This window comes from Clytia hemisphaerica, unplaced genomic scaffold (assembly GCF_902728285.1).
Source record: "Clytia hemisphaerica strain Z4C2 unplaced genomic scaffold, Clytia hemisphaerica genome assembly, whole genome shotgun sequence".
Lineage (NCBI taxonomy): Eukaryota > Metazoa > Cnidaria > Hydrozoa > Leptothecata > Clytiidae > Clytia > Clytia hemisphaerica.
In genome coordinates, this window is record NW_027104551.1 from 1252297 (window position 1) to 1271052 (window position 18756).

The 18756-nt window shown below is 35.1% G+C and overlaps 1 protein-coding gene across 1 annotated transcript; it reads right to left on the reverse strand.

Moving 5' to 3' along the window:
* Positions 1-112: 112 nt before the first annotated feature.
* On the reverse strand, positions 113-17651 carry LOC136822947 (transmembrane 9 superfamily member 2-like). The gene is made up of 21 exons (XM_067079248.1): positions 17432-17651; positions 12025-12092; positions 11725-11795; positions 11399-11436; positions 10970-11100; positions 7442-7574; positions 7026-7153; positions 5873-6008; positions 5656-5738; positions 5103-5214; positions 4597-4729; positions 4108-4169; positions 3626-3683; positions 3146-3203; positions 2870-2971; positions 2656-2713; positions 2487-2540; positions 2146-2243; positions 1548-1659; positions 1025-1196; positions 113-655 (listed from the first exon to the last, which is right to left on the reverse strand). The coding sequence occupies exons 1-21, from the start codon at positions 17561-17563 to the stop codon at positions 588-590; spliced, it is 2007 nt and encodes a 668-aa protein (XP_066935349.1). The 5' UTR covers positions 17564-17651; the 3' UTR covers positions 113-587.
* Between the last annotated feature and the right edge of the window lie 1105 nt (positions 17652-18756).

Sequence of the window (18756 nt, forward strand, 5' to 3'; positions counted from 1 at the left end):
ATATCATCAAAATTTATTGTTTCATTTTATGTTTTTTAACGAGGCGGCAACGAAACTAGCAGTACTTTCTACAAAAACATAAAGGAGATGGATGTCCATTCGTTTATATGTTCACGGAAAGAACACTTGAAAAATTCTAATTAAAAAAAACTTCCATTTAAATTTAACCTTTGACAAATAATAATTAGATCATACGACCTTTCAAACATTTTATTATAAAATACCGATTTGAAAAGTCAATTCAATGTAGTTGTCTTCAAAAAAACGACGTAAATCTTGTGCATGAATATCTTCATCCAAAGGGTGTACCCATACCAGAATCCATAAATGGCTTGTCCAGAAAAAGGCAAGTTTTCCAGCCATAGGTACTTTACTTACGTACATTCACATAGGACCATCGTCAAATCATTCCAACGTTCTGCACTTTACAAAAATATTCATCACCGACGAGATGACTCTCAAAAAATTCCATCTTCCATCAAATAAATAAATTATCAAAAACATTTCATCTACCTTAATGCGTTATTAGATTTTACTATTGATTTTTTTCTCGAAATTTTCAATTTGATGAAGAGTAAGATGATAAATTAGTCGACTTTGACAGCACCATAGATTTTGTACACAAAGTAGAAGCATGCTAAGAATCCAATGGTACCTAAAAAGGAGAGACAGAAGACGCTGAGTATGGAAAAATTCGTTCTTAATATATGTTCTAATTAACATGAATGTAACATTACTGCTCTAATAGTGGGTGGATGGGATTCTAAAGCCACTAGAATGGGGGAATAATGGCTAAAATCAGGCCCATCCGAGCAAAACAACAATTTTTTCTTTTGAAACTTGATTTTCAAAATCGATAAACAGGTATTGAAAACTTTATAACAATAACAAGCAGGGGTGGGGGGCTTTTCAGATATTTACACACGACACTTTCACCAACTCACAGACACCTGCGTGCAAAGAGTTGTGGTTGTGGAAATGAAATATTTTCGAATGTCACGGATAGAATTGACAACCAACTTACCAGTAAGAAGAGAGAACAAGATAACCATGATTGAAGTGTACCCAAAGTAAAGGAAGGTGCTGGTGTGTCCAACTATTTGCAACTTGGTAACGAAGTAGTGAATGGAGTATAGGAAGAGGTAGACACCAGTGAAACCACTGGTCAAGAAAGATCTCCACCACCAATGATAGTCCTACGACAGGAGAAAAAGATAGAGATTATAACACTATTTAATTGTTAATTTTAAAGCGTTGAACTGAGAGATTTAAACTTTTGCATTTCTTTTACTTACGAGAGACCCCTAAACCCATCTGAGGGGGGGGGGTAGATATATGCACTGTTTACTCAATTACATTTGTACAAACTTATTTTGTGGAAGATACATAACACGGAGACCAGGAGAATAAATCTCCCTTATCAGAAAAAAGGTCCAGGGTAAATGTCAGCTGGGGAACGAATTCTTCATAGGTATCCCCAAAATATGGAATTAATATTCTTTTGACAGACTGAGGAAATTTCCCTCCATAATCGTACATGACCATACCTCAGCACATAGATGGAAATAACAAAGCAAGATGGTCGTCTCTGAGCACGTGATTAATAAGATGATGTAAACGACAAACAAGAAGCCAAACATGTAATAAATTTGATGTGACCTGAAACGAAAGAAGACAAGTATGAGTACATTTCCCGGGGATCATCAAGGGAAAGCTGAACAATATGTTTCTTATATAAAACGATAAAAATATATTTCTAGACCAAAAGTATGATAAACAAATGAGTGATACACTTTAAACAAAATTTCTGATCGACTTTCAATTTCGATAGATTTTTCCAAAGATTGTATTTCGCAAGTTTTTCCGAAAATTCGCGAAACTTAATGCTCACGCAAAAGCCAGTATCTTTACCAAAAACTCTTGATTTTTGCCAAAAACCTAAGGCGAATGAAACTAATTACTTCAAAAAGGGGGCGATTCGCGAAAATTAAACTATTTTTGAGAAGAAAAAAACAGTCTCGTAAAAAATATCTGCTCGCAAAAATTTATCTAGGTGGATATTTTCATGCTCCTTAGGTTTTTAGTATGGTAACGAAATTGCTTCTTCTAGATTTTACAAAAAGAGATTGATTTCAAGGTACTTACCAAATGGAGTTTAAGATGAAGAAAAGTTGAATAAAAATGCAGCCGAATGGCAAAACTCCTCCCATTAATATGCATGGCAATGGTTTGGTGTAGATGCTCTGAAATTGAAAGCAGTTAAAATTCGTCAATAAATCGAAGATGCATTTGTTTTCGTATACTGAAAATTGTGAGAATCGTTATAACAGAAAATTAAAAACAAAACAGCTAAACGTTTCCAACCTTACAACTTCCAGTGAATTTAAATGTTCTCAACGAAATTTGACAAGTTTAAGCAAGGGCATTAGGGTGGCAGCTGTCTAATCTGGAAGATGTAAAGAACTTTGTGAAAGCTAGTTGTTTACCTGTTCTGGAATTTGTCTTGGAATTTGGTTAGTCCTGACAGGTAACTCAATTGGCTGAAATATATAAAAATAGAGGTTATTAAACAAACGATATTAAGTGCTTCCAAAAGCTAAACAATATATTTAAAAACGTTAAGAATAGAAATGACAATGGGTGCTATCTACTTACAGGCTTTTTGAAACCTAGGTAAGCTCCAACAAACGTCAATGGAACTGAAATACCAAACCTGAAAAAAAGAAGTGCATTTATAGGCTGGGTTCAAGCTAGGAAAAGCTTGTAATTTAAGTGTAAGCAAACGGATATAAGTTATCCAAAAAAAAAATCTTCCAAACGGTCTTTACAAAGCATCTTGGATTTGGAAAGAAATAATATTTGTTCTCACCATAAAGCCAGGAGTGCAACAAGAGTACTGAATGGGATGGCAGCAGATGACGCCTTCGCCCAGAGTGCCAAGTTAAGGATAAAGAAAGATCCAAAGATCAATCTAAAGAAAATGATAGTCAATTATAGATAATTAATCACACGTCTTTATTAACTGTAATTATACTCATTATCATAAACACTGAAACGATTGTTCGAAATGGTCAGCAACCACAAATATTTCAATTTTAGAGATATTGAATTATGTTTCTTCAACTACTTTGATAATCAGACTTACCCAGGGAAAAGGAAAGCAGTGAGCATAACATTGGTCTTCCATCTTTCACCACCGAGAGCTAAAAGTAATAATGAAAACGTATAAATGCTAAATCATTCCAGCCATGATCCCAGTGCAAACAGAAGGTGAAGTTGAGGTTGAAAGAGAAAGCAGCACTTTAGGCGTACAAACTTTCGCGAGCAAACACATGCACCAATCAAAACATGAAAAAATAACTTAGTGGAACAAATACTTGCCATGAAGTTTTACAAATTTTCTATGTTGTCAAGAATTTTTCGCCAGCATTAACTTTCGCAAATGGCCCTTTCAAGAATTTTCAAAGACATTTACATTCGCGAAGCGGGCTAACATTCGTATAAATCACGAAAGTTTCTGCTCTGCTTCTGAAATATCTGAAAATGTTGAAAGCTATAAAGTAACGTAATTCTGATAATCAAGCTACAAAGGGCGAATTGTACAAAATAGGGCATCGTCACTCACTTTTGTAGATTCTTGCAGAGAAATATCCACCAACTGCTGACAAACATACAAACAAAACCTAAAAACAATACAGTACAAATTGACAACAGAAAAGTGTTTGACTTGTAAAAGCTCACCTGTGAAAAATAAGAGGTTTCTTTTTCATAAGATTACAATGAGCTAGGGAATATCTAGGGAATCTATCTATGGAATATCTATCTAGGGAATAAAAATAATTTTTTACTCAAATGTCTGAATTTGTAAATACTAGATGTTATATGATAGGTTTTTTATGAGAGGTATGATAGATCTGAAGATGCTCTATCATAGAGCAGAGAGAAAATTTATCAATCAATAATTTTTGTTTCTTGCCTGTGACCCATCCAAATAAGTTTTAATAATGGAGAGGCAATCACTGAAGAGTTTTATAATTACAATGAGCATGATCTGGCGAAAAACAACCCATCTATTTTAAGATTTGAGAAAGAAATTAGGAAACTTACGAGAACGCATGTCATCAGTGCACCACGGTTTGCAGGTGACAAGAATCCCAAGCAAGCAAACCCTAAAATAAAGGGAAATGATAATGGTTGAACCATTCAGCATAAATATATACAAACATATGCATGCTTAGCAACGTCATACCATTCATACAATCGTAACTCCTTTTATAGCAGAAAAGGATTTCCCTAGTTTTTAAAGTTCTTTTAGTCATTAAAATATTCCATTATCATAAAGGCTGGTTCTTCGAATCATTGAGTTTCAAGGCTAGAGGAAAATCTTTAATCTTTCCCAATCAAGAAAAAGTGAAACTTTTAAATCTTTACAGCAAGAGATTTCTTTGCTTTTTTGGTTTTAACATTTTCTAAATACTGGCGGCTACTTTTTTCTACCGGGTGAAAGTTGTGCACTATCTATCAATACCTTGAGAGTAATACATCACAAAATTGAACTTATGTAAGAAATAACCAAACTTTAGTACTATGTCTTACCGAGAGTAATGGACACCATGACACCAATTTGAGTACCAACGCCCACACAAACGGAGAGAAACATACCAGCACGAGGTGCACGGAATACATCACCGTGCAATAACTTCCAACCAAACTCCTCTTGTACATCATCCTGAATGAAAATAAAGATACTCTTACATGTTTTCTTTTTGTAAGTCACTTGTATTAAGTATTACAGTATAAGGTTCAGTAAGCTCCAAAACAACGGTCTGTTATATGTGAGAGCAATTAATCTTCACAAGTGAGAGTAAATACTTGCTTAAGGAAAACAGAAGAATAGTGAAAAGTAGATAAATTTATAAATGAGGAAGTTAATTCCTTTTACTAAGTAAAAACCTACTACTTAGGAAATTGAGCAGAACTAAATAGTGTTATCAATAGACCTGCATCGATTCACGTTAACAGCAAAATGCTTATCAACTTCAAGTTCTTAAAAGCTCACAAATTTGTATGTGGTTTCTACACGTCAAAGTGCCTGAACTTACGCCTGAATCAATGAGTTGATTATATCTCGAGATATCACGATGGAGGGTACGTAACAAGATCATACCAATCATACCCGACAAAAACAGAACAATGACCAAGGAATTGGTGATGCTATAAAGAAGACGAATAAAAAAACATTGTTAATAAAGAAACTAGAACGAACTCTGAAGTATTAATATCAAAGAATATATTGGACTCGAAAGTTTACATGAATATATAACAGGGGGTTGATAAGGTAGTGAAGTACAAATTGTGATCTATGATTAACATTCAAGTGATCTACCTTATTGGAACTAATTTTCGCGGGAACTAATAATTACGGCCGGAAAAAAAAATCGGAAAAATTGCATTTTGCGGGTTTTAAATTTCGTAGTTTTGCCCCTTTTTTGGACAAATCTCTTTCATTTTCCTAAGTATTTTTCAATGTTTTTGATAAAATTAGAAGAAATCGTATTTTGCAGGTTCAAATTTTTGGGGTTTTGCCGCAAAACGCAAAAAAATAGTTCTAAAAAGGTATTTACACATCTACATATTAAAATGGCCTTTGTCTACCTGAACCAGTGGATTCTTGTGTGTGGCATAGAATCCAGAATGTAATCCCATCTTGATGCCCATTTGATGTTTTCACTGCTTTCCTAAACGATTTGAAAGAAAGGAGGGTGTTAATTAAGACTCATATTGTCCATTTCAATCAACAGGACATATCATTAAACAAGGGATTTTCAGAAACTTAACTTTTGTTAAAGACACAAAATTTATGATAAAATACCTCAAATTGAATGTCATAAGTGTAGGTGACATCAAGTTTGCCGGTCAATTTAGACGGAATACCAATGGCGGGTAGCGAATTGCCGTTGGAGTTGACACAAGCTGGCTTCTTATCGGCTCCTGTGATGTGTGCAATACTAAAATAAAAAGTAAGTCATCGGTGATTAACACCCAACACCTATAGGATAGATTGACTTGCAATCCTTTGAATTTTTATTGAGCTCTAAAACCTTAAGTGTTTTCAATATTTTCTTATCTCGCATTTTTAATTTGTATAATTTGGTTATATAAGCTAGAATACAAACTTAACCCTTTATTTTGGGGAATTAAAGGTCTGAAGATCAATATTATTCCCTAGCTGTACTTTATAAACATATCATAAAAGTGTACCAATTCGATATTAGCAAAATAAAATTGTAAATCTTGTGTTTTAACTTGAGCCGAAAATTGGAGTTGCTATTAAAAAAATGTGTAGTTGACCAGTGGAGATGAGCGCCAAAATATGGCACCACTTTTTGCTTTCCTTTCATTTATGTTTTGTTAATTGATAAAAAAAATGATATTTTTTGCAAGAGAGACATCACAGAGACAAGTTTTTGAACCGAACTATATTACAGTACTATGCAATTTAGTTTTAAATAAAAAGCAATAGTTAACCAAAGTGTGATAATAAAATCATAAAGTTGTTTGAATTTTTGAAAGGTTATAGTTATAGCTTTGGGAACTAAGCCACTTTTGATGATTATGTAGTTAAGGATGAAGAAAACGTAAATCAGATTTGAAACTATTAGACAATCAATAAAATGAGTGATAATTATATGTATTATGATCTACTTCCTCTTTCATGAAAGGAGGAAAATAAGAATATAGAATGATGATTTCTTACTTATTCAGTAGAGTAGAGTCAACATAAACTTTCTATAAAGTTAAATAGACTCTTAACTTGTATGGCCCCTGCAATTAACAAATTTTTCAAGCAAGTCTCGATAAATTCAAATTTCTTGTAACTTGGGATTAAAAAACCTAGGAAATAAAGCCCTAATTTTGATAATCTAATAGTTTTTATTAAAAGTTTTTATAAGTAAACAAAATGTTTTTAAAGCAAAAAACCCAGACAATCACTTTTGATACCAAAATGATATTGTAATAAATACCTGTCGGGGACAATTTTAGCAGACAAGAGTCTTGCACCAATCCATTGTCCATCATCGGATTTCTTGTATTTGATAGTGATGGAGATGTGGTTGAAAATGTAATGCACCCCTGATTTATCGTATTTGTTCTGGTGAAAAAAGAATAATAATCTCAATCAACAGTTTGCAGTATTTATTTCTAAACAATATGCCAATTTTAAAAGTGAATCACTACACAAGACATTTTAAACAAAGTATTGAATAATTTACACAAAGTGGTTAGACAACATTGAAAAAGATATATTTATTATGGCTGGTACCAAACTTGAATGTTTGGTGCAACCCTTGGAGCATAACTCCCTTTTTATTGGTTTTTGAATATATTTTTCAGCATATCTTTGCTTCCTATTTTAAAGAAAAACACAAAATATATCTACACTGATAACACAAGCATCTTTAGGCTGTCCAGCATCAGTGATAGCACAACCAATGGGAAATCCAGTTGAGCAGTATTTCTTTGCAGAGTCTGCAACCTCATAGCACCAGGTTATGGGCATATTATCAACAATCCTTAAAAAAATGAAAGTTTGGTTGTTAAAAATACTTGGAACTGAATCTAGCAACAAAAGCTGAATGAAAGACTCAGAGCTAGTTCTCAATCCTAGATAAATCAAACCCAATTTGTTTGTTGTGGTAGCAGGTTTTGCAACAAAGTCATTATTGTAATTTTTAGTAATATTTGGCTAAAAAGGACCAAATAAGTACACAAGTTATCTAAAAACTGATAAAACTATATATTTGAGCTATTTCAACATGACTTCATAATAACATGGAAGCTTTGTGCGTAATGGAACAGTAATTGTCCAATTTTGAGTTTTTAGAAAAATTAGCAGTGTTCACCATGGTTCACCATGGTTGGGCATTCTATTCTGAAACCTCATTGCCCCGCAGGGGCTTTTGTTGCTTCATGTAGCGGACTTGCTCGCCAGAAAAATATTCATGATTCAGATTCAGATTCATGTTGTTTCGTACGATTTTTTTCGTGATATTTTTTTAACTTTCGTGCATTTTACACAGAGCATTTGTGAAAGCGAGAAATTGAAAGTCCCGTCTGCACTGCCAGTCCACACAACTTGCTAAGCTTTCACAAACAACAAACAGCACACAAGATTTCTGCTTGGTTAATATCTTTTTAACGTAGTTGCTCAACTGGATTTACTTGAGGGACATTGTTTGCTACTAAATGAATAACTATCAAACTACTGATATTGGATCAAACCTTATACGATTGTCAGAATGGACGACATCTTCAATGACAGAATGACAGTGCAGTTACTGTTAGTACTGACACACCCAGTTATGCGCTGCTCTACCTAAACCCTACTGATATTATAAAGGCATAGAAAAAAGGGAAATTGAATGTTAATTCATATTGTTTACCTATATAGTGACTTCATTTTGAAGGATATTAAATTGAAATTTTTTAAGCCTTGCGCCAAAATGAGCCAAAAACTGGTACCAACATTGAGTTTCTTACAGAAGGTTTAGTGAGACATGCCAATGAGAATATACTATGACTAACATGAACTGATTCATTCTCGTGGACATTTGAAGCACAGTGTTACAGCAAAAAATGGTTGAACATGGGGATCAGCGAGCAGAAAAATGTAAAGTAAACAGAAGCGGAACAAACGCCGAAAAACGATGGATTATGGAGTATTTGATGCTATTTTGTGAATAATTCTTTACCCCAATATTGAAGCTTTAGCAAACTTTAAAAATGCTGTTTATGTCACTGTGCCAGAGAACGGTACTTCGATATGTACTGTATGTACGCCGAAGATTTTCAGCCACATATTATGAACTGACTTGAACACTCTCTATCTACTAATACCACCACTGCACACTGTACCTTGCTGATGTTGAACGACGCAGGAGCCTACTTTGCTCAAATTAAAACTGAACAAACTTTTTGACTTTTAAGCATTAAGAACCAGACGTCCAATAAAATACAAACACAATGTTGTACCTACCTGTGAAGTGAAAAGTTTTTAACCATGTTGACGGTGGTTACAACGGGACACGGTATCTGAAATTCCCTTAGCCTTTATTTTCAAAACATATGGATTGAAGACAAGATGAATCTGTTTTTATGGGAGCGAAACAAACACACTTGTTGAAATACAAAGTCTGGCACTACTTTAATTGGATCAATTTATATTTCACAGGAATTACCTTAAGAGTATGAATTTATGCGAGGATAAATTAATGCAGGATTAATTAATTAGGCCCTAATTCGCATTATTTAAATTTGGCAATTTTTCAGCCAGTCACATTGATTAATTCTGCATAGTAATTTATTCTACCATTAATTTATACTCACGGTTGGGCATCCACTATCCACAAAATTTAAGCTTTTTGCAAGGACTTATTTTCGTGTTTTCCCACGTTAAGTTATTTTCAAAAAGTGATAAAATAAGTTTTGGTATTTTTATGTATTAACAGTCCTTTCGTTGAAGAATCTCCGCTTTCTTGCTTGCCAGGGAAGTGGAAGTGGATTGTGGCGGATTAGATGATGTCTTAATATTTTCATGGTGACTAATTTTCGCTGAAGGCACCTTTTCAGATTTTCTTAGGATTTTATTTTAATATAGTCTTTCGTAAATAAGAACAAAGGCTGTGAAATCCGGGAAATTTTTAATCCCTGAAAATTAATACCTTTATTAAAAGTATCTGATTCAAACTGCCAATTTTGAGAGCATATCTTTAGAGCAAATTCATATCTTTAGTAACCATGAAGAAATTTTATTCTAACTAAAAACTTTTTGCAGAAACACGTATAAAGATTGTTAAAGTTTTTCAGATAATTTTCAGTAACCTTTATGATACAAATAAATTATATCTACAGTATGCCACCAGTCCAAAGTTACCTACTTTTTAAATTTCAAATCAAATGACTGAAATTGTATTCAATTTAATGGAATTCACCTTTAATCTGCATTATGTATTCTTTATGGGAGGGAAGCACTTTCAGTTTCACAGTACACATTCTTATGTTTGGGTTTTCAAAAGTGATTTTTATCTGGTGATTGAATAGAAAATCAACTTTGATATCATATCATTCTTAACATGTTGCGAAACCTGTAATGGTTTTAATTTAGGTCACTTTGCATCAGAAAGTGTAGATTTAACAGGTTTTTTTTGGATTGACACTTTCGTTATGTATGGATCTTACTGAGAAAATTTTAACTGCATCGGCTCGTGTTTCTTAACTTTAAACAGCTCTAGTAACATTGAGCACTTTTATGAAGACTCACTTCACCAATTTATAGTCTGATTATGATTCCCTTGCTCTCTTCATGGCTAAGTTCCTCTGGGCTAATATCTGCTATCGGCGGGGCATTCATAGCGACAGCTACTTGCTAGTTTTAAAGAATTTGGATGATATCTCCATAGAAAACTGATTAAAATACTCAAAAAATAGTAAAAATAGTACATATTTTTCAAATTTTCCAAGTTTAGAAAAAATCAGGAAGCCTGGAAGCTCTGTGTTAGGATGGAAAGATATTGAACTACTGTAAACCATGTACCAATCATTTAAATAAAAAGCTCAACAGAACAATAGATTTTTTACACGGCAAGTCAAAAGTATATATGTGGATGGTTTGAATATTTTTGAAATGATGAATTTTTTTACGTTGAACATCTGTACTGTGAACATTATTGTTTGTCTTTCAGCTAATGGCTTTGAAACCTTGTTCAATAAATGGCCATTTTTCAGCATTTTCCTAGCTCGTTTATGTATGTATGTATGCCGATTCCATTGATAAAAAAACCTTTATAACTCCTTCAGTATTGTTCAATTTTCAACATTTTAGTGCGTGCGTACTATGTGGACGGCCCCTAAGGACTTCGATAAAAGCTCCCATTAATTGAATATACTGAAAAATCAAAAAAACCCTTACCAGTGATGTTGATAGTTTTGTGCGATTCCTTTCTTAAGAAACTCAAGTTTTGCTTTATCTTCTTTTTTGCTTGTATCATAACTTCTACTGCAAACTTTTTTACATTTACCCTCTTTCTCATTGAATTGAAACTAGAAGCAAATGAAAGTTTTAATATGTTTAGACATATTCAAACTTTACAAACACAGAAACTAACATGCCTAAAAATAAATGTAGTACTAGAAATAGAAAAAAAGTTGTATTTTTCACAGATTGGTCAAGAAGGTACACTGAACCACTATGATTGGTTGTCTTCCCTACTGATTTTGTCAAAATAAAGTCTTAATACCAAAGATCAAATGACTATACAACAACTGTAACTGTTTTCCCCACAAATTGCATCAACAATCTCACAAGGCAATTCTGAAACAATTATAACTGATGACTGACCTGGTAAGGAGACGGTCGGATTCTTTCGCAAAAACAACCTATAATAAGATAAGCACACCAGGAGAGTTCAACAATTCATATTACATGTTTATTATCAGAGAAGTGTTAATAAAAATAATTTATGATTGATAATACAAGCTGATTGTTCAAATATAATTTTTAAACTGAAGAGGTAAGTAAAATTCTTTAGCAGCTTCATGTAAAAAATTGAATTCCAAGCTCTTCATATTTATTGTAAAAATCATTAGGAAAATGAGTATAATTTTCTAACATGACAAAATCAATTAAACCCGTTGACCCTTATTTATCTAATTATCTAAGTTGACCTTGTCTTACCTGTCCCAAATTTTCAGATGGTGCCGAATCTGCTGAATTAGGGTCAGGACAGAAGTCAAAGCTAAATAAATAAGAAGAATTTTCCCAATAGCAAAATACAGTAACAAAGAATTCAAATTGATTCTAAAAGGATTTGGAAGACCTTCTAATGTTATAGGCTACCACCGTTTTAACGAAATGTGGATTTGGAGTGTGATGATGGAAACTATTATGACTCATATAGTGTATCAAACTTTTGAGATTGAGATACATTACCAAATCAGAAACAAATACAATTTTAGCTGACTCACCTTGAATATTCATATGGGATGATATTTTCTGTTGAGTCAAGACGATTAACAAAAACTTTGATTAGAGACTGAAAAAAAAGAAAAGAATGATTGTTAGTAATTAGTTAACGGAAAAATGAGGAATACTATTTGGAGTGAGGACCCATTTTATTTTCATTTTCAGTAGTTTCACTTTCGATTCCGAGCCAACATCTTAGCAACAGGGTGCTCACCCATAGTTACAGGGGTTCGGGCAAAAAACCAAACCCCCTATTTCGATTGAACCAATAAAAAATGAAATTTTTCCATGTTTCACTTTTTTGCACCAATTCTTCAAATGAAAATATTTAAGATTTTAAAAAAGTTCTTCTTTTATTCAATGATTTTGTATGGCACTTTGTTGACAATCTAACTCTCGCATCAAATTCCCGCTTTCTTCAGAAAATTGAAGATGAGAAACTGTCGAACGTGCTAACCGCACTGGCTCAACTTCAGTATCTTTGAAATTATTCGTAGGCCCAATTGTAAACTTAATGGCTTAAGAAAAATTATAGCATTTTGGGTTTTAGCCTCGTTTTGGCGAAAAACTCATCCCCAGGCCCCAAAAATTAAAATTTCGAAAAAATGAAAAAAACACCCCCAGGGATTTGCCCAAGGATCAAGTGTGCAAAATTTCAGCAAAATCGGACCATTTTTGAAGTCTCCAGCCTGCCCCAAAGTTTTAGCCTCGTTTTTGCGAAAAACTCGTCCCCAGGCCCCAAAAATTAAAATTTTGAAAAAATCAAAAAAACACCCCCAGGGATTTGCCCAAGGATCAAGTGTGCAAAATTTCAGCCTAATCGGACCATTTTTGAAGTCTCCAGCCTGCTCCAAAGTTTTAGCCTCGTTTTGGCGAAAAACTCGTCCCCAGGCCCCAAAAATTAAAATTTTGAAAAAATGAAAAAAACACCCCCAGGGATTTGCCCAAGGATCAAGTGTGCAAAATTTCAGCCAAATCGGACCATTTTTGAAGTCTCCAGTCTGCCCCAAAGTTTTAGCCTCGTTTTGGCGAAAAACTCGTCCCCAGGCCCCAAAATTAAAATTTTGAAAAAATGAAAAAAACACCCCCAGGGATTTGCCCAAGGATCAAGTGCGCAAACTTTCAGCCAAATCGGACCATTTTTGAAGTCTCCAGCCTGCCCCAAAGTTTTAGCCTCGTTTTGGCGAAAAACTTGTCCCCAGGCCCCAAAAATTAAAATTTTGAAAAAATGAAAAAAACTCCCCCAGGGATTTGCCCAAGGATCAAGTGCGCAAAATTTCAGCCAAATCGGACCATTTTTGAAGTCTCCAGCCTGCCCCAAAGTTTTTGCCTCGTTTTGGCGAAAAACTCGTCCCCAGGCCCCGAAAATTAAAATTTTGAAAAAATGAAAAAAACACCCCCAGGGATTTGCCCAAGGATCAAGTGTGCAAAATTTCAACCCAATCGGACCATTTTTGAAGTCTCCAGCCTGCCCCAAAGTTTTGGTGACAGACACACACACAGACACACACACACACACAGACATTCTCAGATTCTAGCTCAACTGAAGTTGAGAAAAACCTAAGCCTTAGGATCACGGATTGAAACAAATATATGAAGGGCGAAATTTTACAGCCGTCTGTCGTGCAAGGCACTGAGAGGCCACGGGTGCCAAAAATAAGGGCCATGTGAAATGCAGCAATTTCATTGGTGAAAATTTGATAAACAGCTGTGAAGGAGCGCTTGGGAAGCAATCAGTATTAGAGACCACTTTCCTTTTTGTTGCAGATTTCAATATATTATAAACTTATCTCAGGTGGGATTACTGTCAATTTGTTGTGTCAACTTTTCAGCATTGTATTGTTGTTAAGGGAAAGACAAAAGAGGTAAGCCTCACAAGGAACATGGAATGAACCCCCCCAGCCCGCAGGGGGGGGGGCTACAACCAAAATCTTCCTGAAAAAGGCTGGGGGCTGGATTTCTTTTTAACTTCAGGGGGTACCTATGATCTCTGGGGGTACCTAACTTTTATACAGTAAGGTCTGGGGGCTGGGGAACTATATTTCATATCTTGCTTTTATCTAACTATCATTATTCTTTTTAATTATAAAAATATATAATTTTTTCATTTCTTGACATATACTCAAGTCACAGGGGGTAGCAATCACATACAGGGGGTACCTACTAACGTCTGTTGTTTGGGGGTACCTAAAATTCAGGGGGTACCTATTTTCTTAGGGGGTACCTAAACCCCTGGTCCATGCCATGTTAAGGAAGTGTACTTGGACCCCTGATTTTCCTGATCCTCATCGGAGATATAGATGCAAATGTCATAAACTGTATTGTAAAGTCCTTTGCAGACGACACTTGCGCCACCAAATCAATAAAAGATGCTGAAGATAGCTACAGCAAGAGCTTCAGATCTTATATCAATGGACAATCACTAACAATATGAAATTGAATGATGCCAAATTCGAATTGTTGTGTATGGTTCGAAAAATAGTAGAGGCCACTATGTCGCGAAAAAGCTTCCCATGTGCAGCAGGGAAGTTTCCATGGCAACGGGTGGTCACACCCGACCCCACCTCTCAAATTTTGATCTTCTGCATTTAAGGAACAATAATCAATCATAAAATCTCTCTGCACAAGCTGCTGCACACGGGAAGATATAGTGGTCAACTGCTCTAACTTGGGACTATCTGACAAAACATAGGATGGCAATTCGGCCATCATTTAACCAAACCTCCAAAGTCATTTGATTTGAGTTAATGAAAATAGCGTATTAAAAAATACAGGATTTCTCTTTCGCACCGAGTAGGCTTTTAAATTGAAATATGAAAAAAATCCGTAGTGGAACACACGCGAGTGTCTGGAACGAAGAACAAATTAGTGGCAAAATGATGTAGCATTTGACGTCACTTGCGCGGCAAGTTACACACTCATTATTTGTTAATCCCATCGGGTGATAGGCGGTTAGGCAGCGGCGTTCTCTAATTCTCCAATTGGCGTCTGGTCATTTTGAAAAAAAAAAAAGTTAAAAAGGGCGCGCTATCAGTGAAAGTTATCATGACATATTATGACAGAAAGTATGATCGATAAACTTGGTAGAGTTATCAAAACAAATTTGTTGTCAAAGAGATTTAACAGTAAGTGAAAATACAGGCCAGATATCAACAGTCCCATGTTTCGACCAATTGTCCCAAGTTAGAGCAGTTGACGGTGGCCTCTACTATAATGAAATCAAAAAGGAAACCTAATTACACTTCACCATCAGGAGATAAAATTGAAGAAAAAGATTTTGTTAAAGAGTCCTAATTTCCAACGTTTGTCACTTCAAAAATCAGATTGAAACAACTATTGAAGCAAAAAATCTCATTTCTTAGATATTACGAACCTTCACTTGCCGCTCATCTCATACTATGCTTACTCTATATAAATTGCTTGTTATCCCAATTCTGGAGTACTGATCAGTTTTATGGAACCCTGGTGCTGTTAGTGTGATCGTGTTACAAAAATACAGGTTGTTTGTAGCCTTATTTTGGTTTCACTAGTTCGACATAGTGGGGTCGTTGAGCATAATTTACGGGAAAAAAAATAAGCTGAAACTTTCTCAAGACCTTCTCTATAGGATGCTTATACCTCAGGAAAAAATCCCCTAAAATCCCACTGGTGGAACATCCCTTTTTGGGGCAATTTCTATTTTCCCCAGGCAAAATCCTAAGGGCAAATTTTTTTGAAACTTATTTCCAGACAATATCATGCATACCATTCGAAAGCTCTCGAAAAACTATATAGAAGACTTTTAAACGGTTATAGCCGATTTCCTTACCTAACTCAAGATATTTCATGCGCAAGTTCCACTTTTCGCCACATTTTGGTCTAAATTTGACCATAAATAGCATCTTCTGCATTAATTATCTTGAATTAGGTAATGAAATCGGCTATAACCGTTTAAAAGTCTTCTATATAGTTTTTCAAGAGCTTGCGAATGGTATACTTGATAATGTCTGAAAATGAGTTTGAAATTTTCAAAAATTTTTGCCCGTATCGATCATCGTATAGAGCACTAAAAAATACCCCACTGAATTATGCAGCTCCGCTCGCAGCTCTACTCTACCATCTTTGTTTTGATTTAACTTTGTATTTTAATGACCAGTACGTTTTTTATCGACGTGGTGAACCGGTTTCTCGATAATTAAAAATTGGAACTTTCCCGTGGGCACAATTGGGCGTGGGCGCGATTGGGCGTACCGCCATCGCGAAATATTTTTCGTTAAAATTTACCGTATTCTAACGCTAATATAATCTAGATAGGAAACAAATATTAAATTTGATATTTTTTTTCTCGTATTTCTAAATTTCAAGATAAAAAGAACTATCTACGAATTATTATTATTAACGGGTGTTGAATCGACATTGACATATTTAATGATGTCATAATCAATGCCGTGCATATTTTGTCAGCGCCGTGCATATTTTGTCAACATCCTTTTCCCATTGGATAAATACCACTAAAATATACAAGATAAGTAAACATAAATTTATCGCCCGCGAGCACGGCTTAGCTAAGTGCACCTCTCTTATTCATATTATCTAAGAATTGGAACGGGCAAAGATTACCGCGCGGGCTGATAGCGGACAAAGGTTATTTGAAGATATTTTCAGTTATAATCCAAGGTAGAACAAACTAAACATAGAAAGGGAGTATTTTTTAGTGCTCTATACCATGATCGGTATTTTTTTGAATTCTATGTTTAGATTTTTCTACCCAGTCCCGATGCTATGTACGCGCGCCCTGTTGCTAAGACCTTTGCTTGAAATAGACCTTTTTTCAAAGAGGCCACCCTGTTGAATAATTATGTAGTCCAGCAGAAAAACAATGATAAAACCATGCATGATTATTACAATATGCATGATACAGTAATTATGCATGGCTCTATCATTGTTTTTATGGCTGGACTACATAATTATTCAACAGGACGTCTTTTTTGAAAAAAGGTCTATCGAAAGCGAAACCAAGATTATTTAGCGCACACTGCCGTTTGCGTAATATCGATAAAGTGAAATGAGGTGTCCTGACTGCATCCAAGGGCCATTCCAGAAAAAAAAAATTACCCCCTAATGGATGACATAAATTTTTGAAATAAATTTTGGCACGGAATTCACGGCAAACTTTAAAGAGAAAGTATTGGAATTCCATGAATTTTACTTAATTTTGCATTAAAGATTAAAGTATTAGAATTCCATGATTTTTTTAGGTTACAGTAACGGAATTCCACTGTTTTGATAGGTATTTTGTAAATTTGTTACGGAAATTCCGGACTTTCTTGAAAGCAATTTGCTACGGAAATTCCATGTCGTTCGTCCATTGGGGGCTACAAATAAAAACTGGAATGGCCGATAGAAAAAGGAGAAAAAAATAAAGTTTACCTTGCATTTCTCACTCTCCTCATTTTTCTCACAAAAAGAGACTGGAGCCAAACCAGGAAGATAGAAAGAGTTCACAAAATTTAATATTGGTAATATAAAAACTAAACTTTGAACTAAACAATACCAAGTCATTTTGAAAGTAACTTGAATGCCTCTAAAAATATTTTCGAGTTCTTCTTCAAAAAATTTTCGCTTTGATTCAGGAAAAAAATGCACGGATGGCGATTGTTGTTGCAAAAAAAGTGTAAAATACAGACCATAGAACTTCGCGGCCTTTCGATTCGACGCTGAAAGAGATTCCATCGAAAATTCGTGGGCCGCATGTTGAAAAGATCAGTCTGTAAATTAAAATTTGCCACGTCAAAAGTGCGACTTTGCTTCCCGGCGACTGTTTTCTAAATTTTACGGTAGCCGAGCTTCGGTTAAAGTCTGCGAAGAAGCGAAGCGACTCGGATTCCAATCCCAAAAGCGGGAAAAGGATAATTACAAGGTCTCAAAAGAAGGTTGTCTATTGCTCATTCCGACATTTTAAATTTTCCGGGGGTTTTGTTGTTTGGAATTGATTAACTAACAGTTAGGTAGGGTCAGGGTTGCTAGTAACGGCTTGTCACTGTGCCGGGTGCATACTCGGCGCCTTGGGCCCCGCAGGGTTGCTAGTAACGGCTCGAATTTCAGTCAGGTTATAAGTCGATGTCGGAATGAGCAGTAGACAACCTTCTTTTGAGACCTTGTAATTATCCTCTCCCTTCCCTTCCAAGCGAGTCAGGCGAAATTGCCATCAGGATCAGAGGACAACCCACATTACTCTTTCAAAAAGCTCAAATTTCCAATCAAAATGACTGGATTAAGAGTTTTAGTCGGATGTAAACGTGTAATTGATTATGCAGTGAAGGTAAATCTTTTTATATATCGTCTCCCTGAGTCGACCCAAAAGATTGCAAAATTTTGAAATCTGCATCCGAACACACACACACACACACCCTCTCCTCTCACCTACCTTCCCCAACAACTTTAAACAGGGGTTCCATTTTTACATGTGCAGAATTATTCATAAATCAGAAATTTTCCGCATTCTTTGGCCTGTGTTGTGTCGAGTAAACTATAAAGTGCTTTCCAATATTGGGAATTTTGGCTGGACGCTAGTCAGACGAGGATTATACTTTAGATACCATCAACTGCTCTAACTTGGGACGATTGGTCGAAACATGGGACCGTTGCATATCTGGTCTGTATTTTCACTTGCTGTAAAATCGAAAGAGAAATCGTGTATCTTTTAATACGCCCTTCATTAACTCAAATAAAATGACTTTGGAGGTTTGGTGAAA

Excerpts from the sequence above, each read along its gene's own strand:
- LOC136822947 (XM_067079248.1), bottom strand. The coding sequence starts at position 17,563 with ATGACTTGGTATTGTTTAGTTCAAAGTTTAGTTTTTATATTACCAATA. Across the intron at positions 12,093-17,431 it reads AGGAGAGTGAGAAATGCAAG|TCTCTAATCAAAGTTTTTGT; the intron begins GTAAACTTTATT and ends CTTTTTTTTCAG. Across the intron at positions 5,739-5,872 it reads CTTATGACATTCAATTTGAG|GAAAGCAGTGAAAACATCAA; the intron begins GTATTTTATCAT and ends CAAATCGTTTAG.